The following is a 6,114-nucleotide window of genomic DNA, read 5'->3' as shown; positions in this document are numbered from 1 at the left end:
GTTTATTTAGATTACTGATACTGTATTGTAATTTTATTATTTTATTCTTAATTTTTTAATGTAATCCTATATGTTATTCATGTTATAAAATCTTAAATAAACTTTAAAAAAAAAAGAAACCATTTAAGCCCCAAACCACCAGTTATGGCAGAATGGCAATGATCCTATGAAAGGAAACAAGAACCAGGAGATACAATAAGTGAATACCTGGCATCGTTGCATAAACTGGTGGAGCCCTGTCATTTTGAGCAGTTTTTAAATCAGGCACCATGAGACAGATTAGTGATGGGGCTGGCAAATTGCCAAGCAAGGCAAAAATTATTAGGAATGGATGAAGACATTACGTTACAAATTGCATGCAGAACTACCTGCAGATCTGAAATGTCAGCTAAAAACTTGGATGTGGGTCAACCAGACCTACTGGTCAGAAGGTCTTCCTGCCAACAGCGCTTCCATTGTGGGAAATACAACCACCAACTAGAAAACTGTTTCTTCAAAAATTCTAAATGCAACCATTGCAAAACAGAAGGACATATCAAAGCTAAATGTTCACTTCTAAAGTGCAGGTTGCCTGCAAAAAAACAAACAGCTAAAGTCAAAACAATTGCACAGAGAGAGAGAGAGAAAGAGAGAAGGAACCAGGTAAAGAAGATGACAACAGCCCAACAGCTGACCTTCAAGCTCCTGAAATTTCAGCTCCTGAGATATTACACATCCGAGGAATGAACGGAGGAAATACAGCAATCTTTATTCAGCTAAAAATAAATGGACACCCCCCTAAAGATGGAGTTACACACAGGGGCAGAGGTGTCCCTAATGCTGTTACATGGAAAGGAACGCTTCCAACTACACCTCCCGGTAAAAACAACTGAAATAACTAAGATCTGTTACAGGAGACAGAATCAAAGTGTTTGGAAAATGTACGGTCCAAGTCCAATACAAACAACAGCAACCAAAACACTCTCTACATCGTAGATACCCATGGACCAGCACTCTGGAAGAAACTGGCAACAACACATTCCCCTAGACTGGGTGGAAATCAGTTCAATACTAAATGTAAACCACACGGACACCTCCCAGCCAGAACTCGACCAAATCCTCAACAAGAATTGGGGAAAATCAAAGGTTCAAGCCAAACTGCAAATAAAAGGTAATGCAGAATCAAAATTCTTCAAAGCCAGAACAGTCTCATTTCTATGAAGGGAAAATTAAAGCTGAATTAAACAGACTAAAACATGAAGGTATATTAGAACCAGTTCAATACAGTGATTGGACAGCGCAGATCATACCCGTAACAAAAGTAGGATGAAGATTAGGGTAAATGGTAGAAAAGAGAATATCGGTGAGGGTCAGTCTCTGAAATGCATATATTTTAATGCAAGAAGCATAGTGAACAAGGTAGATGAGCTTAGAGCGTGGACAGGTACTTGGGGTCATGATATTGTGGCAATTAGTGAGACCTGGCTGCAGGAGGGGCAGGACTGGCAACTTAATATTCCAGGATACATTTGTTTTAGATGTGATAGATCAGGGGGTAAAAAAGGGGGAGGAGTTGCTCTGCTTGTTAAGGAGGACATTACTGCCGTGAGGTGGCAGGATGGTCTGGAGGGATCGTCCAGTGAGGCTGTTTGGGTGGAATCGAGGGGTGAAGGAGGCATGAGGGTGCTAATAGGGGTGTATTACAGACCACCAAATGGGGCCAAGAAAATTAGAGGAACAAATTTGTAGGGAGATTACATATATGTGTGAGAATCATAAGGTAGTGATCATGGGAGATTTTAACTTCCCTCACACTGATTGGGATACCCATACATTTAGAGGGCTGGATGGGCTAGAGTTCTTTCACTGATGTGTTCAAGATTGTTTTCTAAATCAATTAGTAGAAGAACCGACTCGGGACGGTGTAATACTAAATTTCCTGTTAGGGAATGAGCTAGGTCAGGTATTGGACATTAATGTTGGAGAACAAATTGGGTCTAGTGATCATAACTCTGTTAGTTTTAAGGTAGTTTTAGGGAAGAGCAAGGAGGGGCCTAAAGTTGAGGTTCTGGATTGGAGAAGAGCAAATTTCAAAGGAATAAGAAGGTATTTAGGGAGTATTGAGTGGGACAGGATATTTTCAGGTAAGGATGTGTAGAGCTCGTCGAAAGAATCAAAGACTTGTTGATCCAAACCAAGGCTTTTATTAGTAAAAGACAGGAGCTCTTCACAGGTGGCTGACCAGTCCGGAATGATCCAACCTGGCTAGGGACACAACCCTTTAAGGCCCAGACAATAGGCGTGGCTTAGCTCTCAGCCAATCGCTGTAAGCACAGTCTAGATACAGTAACTATATACACTATGTACATTGGTGATAGATCTGTACTATCACATTCACCCCTTCTTGGAGAACTGACCCTGGAAAAAAACAAAAAAACGAAGGAGAGAATGAAAGGAAGGGATAGGTTAAAGAATGTAGCGGTCAGGAGGTCTGACCATCCGGCATGACCGTTGTGGTGCCGGGATTGGGGTCGCTGGAGTGGTGTCGCCAGCGGGCTTGTCGGGTGTGACCGCTCCTTCGATCAATTCCCCAGTCGTGTTGTCGGCAGGGTGGCCTGGGGTTGTGGCACAGGGCCTGGGGAATAAAGAGTTGGGGAAGCTTGGGTTGGGGGGGGTTGCTGGGTCTACCGCGTCCTGAGCTAGGTCCCACACCAAAACAGTGTCCTCCCGCCCATCTGGGAACTCAACATAAGTGTAATGTGGGTTTGCGTGGAGTAGAGTTGCTCGGTTGACCAATGGGTTGTTCTTTGAGTGCCGGACGTGGCATCGCAAAAGGACGGGGCCAGGGACGGTGAGCCATGCTGGTACAGTGGTCCTTATTCGGATTTCCTTGGGAAAAGGAACATCCTTTCGTGGGGGGTGGCATTTGTTGCGGTACATAGGAGGGAGCGGATGGAGTGTAAGGCACTAGTGAGAACCTCCTGCCAATGAGAGGTGGGGAGACCTTTAGACCGGAGAGCCAGTGTAACCACTCTCCATATGGTGGTATTCTCCCTCTCGACCTGGCTGTTACTGCGTGGGTTATAGCTCGTGGTCCTGCTTGAAGCGATACCACATTCCAGAAGGTACTGTTGCAGCTCTGCACTCATGAATGAGGACCCCCTATCACTGTGGATGGAATTGGGGTACCCGAAGATGGCAAAAATACTGTGAAGGGCCTGTATCACTGAGGTGACAGTGGTGTCTGGGCAGGGCACAGTGAACGGGAAGCGGGAGTACTCGTCGATGGCTGTAAGGATGTAGTTATTACGGTTGGTCGATGATAGGGGCCCCTTAAAGTCTACGCTAAGACTCTCGAAGGGGCGGGTAGCTTTGATAACGTGGGAGTTATCCGGACAGAAGAAGTGGGGCTTGCTTTCAGTGCACACCGAACAGGCTCGGGTCATGGAGCGGATCTCCTCGACTGTGTAAGGTAGGTTGCGCGCCATCACAAAGTGGGCAAACCTAGTGACCCCTGGATGACAGAGCGCCTCATGGAGTTTCTGTAGTCTGTCCATCTGTATGCTGGCGCACGTCCCCCTGGAGAGCACGTCAGGCGGGTCGTTGAGCCTACCAGGCCGGTGCAGGATGTCATAGTTAAAGGTGGAGAGTTCGATTCTCCATCTGGCGATTTTGTCGTTTTTTATCTTACCATGCTGGGTGTTGCTGAACATGAAGGAGACCGCGTGGGTCTCCAACGACGCACCGCTTCAACTATGGCCTGGGCCTCCTTCTCGATCGAGGAGTGTCTACTCTCTGGACCCTGGAGGGTTCTGGAGAAGAAGGTTACAGGCCGACCAGCCTGGTTCAAGGTGGCTGCCAGGGTGAAGTTGGATGCATCACTCTCAACTTGAAACGGGACAGACTCATTGATTGCGTGCAGCATTGCAGCGGCGATGTCGGATTTTATTCAATCGAAAGCCACTCTGGCTTTGGTCGAGAGGGGAAAGGAGGTGGTCTTGATAAGAGGACGTGCCTTGTCGGCGTAGTGTGGAACCCATTGGGTGTAATACGAGAAAAGGCCCAGGCAGCGTTTGAGCGCTTTCTGGGTATGGGGGGGGGGGGGTAAGTCCATTAGGGGATGCATGCGGTCAGGATCTGGCATGACTATCCCGTTCTCCACCACACAACCTAGAATAGCGAGTCGTGTGGTCCGGAAGACACACTTGTCCAAATTGTAAGTCAGGTTCAGCCGAAGGGCAGTTTGAAGAAATTTGTCTAGGTTGGTGTCGTGGTCCTGCATGTTGTGGCCGCAGATGGTGATATTGTCCAGATACGGGAAGGTAGCAGTTAGCCCGTTTTGGTCCACCATCCAGTCCATTTCCCGCTGGAAGACTGCGACACCATTCGTGACCCCGAATGGTACCCTTAGAAATTGATATAGCTGCCCATTCACTTCAAAGGCCGTGAATGGTCGGTCCTCACAGCGGATCGGGAGCTGGTGGTTGGCCAAATGTAGGTCAATGGTGGAGAATATGTGGTATTGGGCGATCTGGTTCACCACATCCGTGATGCGTGGCAGGGGGTACGCATCCAGGAGCGTGAAGCGGTTAATGGTCTGGCTATAGTCGACCACCATCCGTAGTTTTTCCCCGTTCTTGACAACCACCACCTGGGCTCTCCAGGGGCTTGAAATGGATTCGGTGATGCCCTCATCCAGCAATCTACGTGCCTCACTCCTAATGAATTGCCTGTTTTCGTAATTATATTGCCGACTTTTGGTGGCCATAGGCTTCCAGCCAGGGGTGAGGTTTGCAGAGAGTGGTGGCGGGGCAATCCGGAGTGTGGAAAAGCCACAGGATTGGCCCCGGGGCACGGGGGTGGGTTGCTCGGGTGCTTTGGGGGTGGGGCGATGGCAGACCGAGAGGGGGGCGTGGGGTCCCCCAAAGTGTAGGGACACTGTTCGGAAATGACACTGAAAGTCTAATCCAGCAACACTGGGGCACACAATTGGGGATGGATGAATAATTTGAAGTGGGTGACCGTTACGCCCTGTACTTCCAGCGTAGCGATGCAATACCCCTTTATCCTGATCGAGTGCGACCTCGTCACTAATGATATCCTCCGGGTAGTGGGGATAATGTCAAGTCCCCAATGGAGGGCCAGATCTGGCTGGATAAAACTGTCAGTTGACCCAGAGTCAAATAAGCAATTGCTGTAGTGTCCATGCACTTTAATCAGTTCCATTGCTCTGGTGAGGGGATGAGAGCACTGCTGGTTTAGTGTTATTGAAGCAGTTGACAGGGGAGTTTTGCGTGATGACGTCACGCAATGGGATGACGTCACGCAACGGGATGATGTCACACAACGGGATGATGTCACACAACGGGATGACGTCACACAACGGGATGACGTAATAGACATAGTCAATGCTGGAGGAGCAGGTTGGAGGACCTCCTGGAAGTGCTGTTGTGGCGGCATCGGTGGATGAAAGGTATGTAGAGGGGTTTGTAGTTGCTCACGGTTGGCGGTGGGTAGGTCGTCGGTCGTGGCGGTCAGGCCCCAGCAGTCATCAGCGATGGACGCTAGGGTGAGTACCTGGTTGGCCGCGGGGGTGGCTGTGGCGGTGGCAGCCGCAGCGGTAGCCATAGTCGGGACTGAGGCCGGGTCAAGTGTTCTGCACGGGGGCGAGAGGCGGGCCAACACCATGGTCGCGAGGGTGGACTGCCCCTTCCGGGTTCGGCATCTCCGTGATGTCAGGCGTTGCCGTGCAGGGGAGCCCTCGCTCTCATTGGACGAGAGCTCTGGGGAAGAAGAGTTTGAATGGGATAGTGACGATTGGGCTTCACACGAGGCACTGTGTTTGCTGGTGGCCATTTTAGACCTACAGACTGCAGCAAAGTGGCCCTTTTTAAGGCACTTCTGGCACCTGGCTTTTCTTGCTGGGCACTGGGACCTGCTGTGCTTGTCCCTCCCGCAGAAATAACATTTTGGGTTCGCACGGGGCAGTGTAGCAGCAGCCGATAGGCTGTCAGTATCTCGGGGGTGGTAGGGTAGAAGGGCACTCTACTCACATCAGAACGTGGGGTCCATTCCCTAGACAACTCATTTGACTTTAAGGCTGCATCCTCCATTGTGATTGCAATCTGGGCCACG

The 6,114-nt window shown here is 49.4% G+C and overlaps 1 protein-coding gene across 1 annotated transcript; it reads right to left on the bottom strand.

Annotated features, from left to right (window-relative positions):
* Positions 1 to 541: 541 nt before the first annotated feature.
* LOC138759633 (uncharacterized) lies at positions 542 to 5,667 on the bottom strand. Its single transcript, XM_069930344.1, is given in 4 exon segments — positions 542 to 571; positions 2,476 to 2,852; positions 2,855 to 3,674; positions 5,305 to 5,667. Coding segments are annotated over 4 exon segments (1,590 nt in total).
* Between the last annotated feature and the right edge of the window lie 447 nt (positions 5,668 to 6,114).

Source organism: Narcine bancroftii, chromosome 3 (assembly GCF_036971445.1).
Source record: "Narcine bancroftii isolate sNarBan1 chromosome 3, sNarBan1.hap1, whole genome shotgun sequence".
NCBI lineage: Eukaryota > Metazoa > Chordata > Chondrichthyes > Torpediniformes > Narcinidae > Narcine > Narcine bancroftii.
Note: the sequence above shows the minus strand (reverse complement) of the source record. Positions and strands in the feature narration are given on the sequence as shown.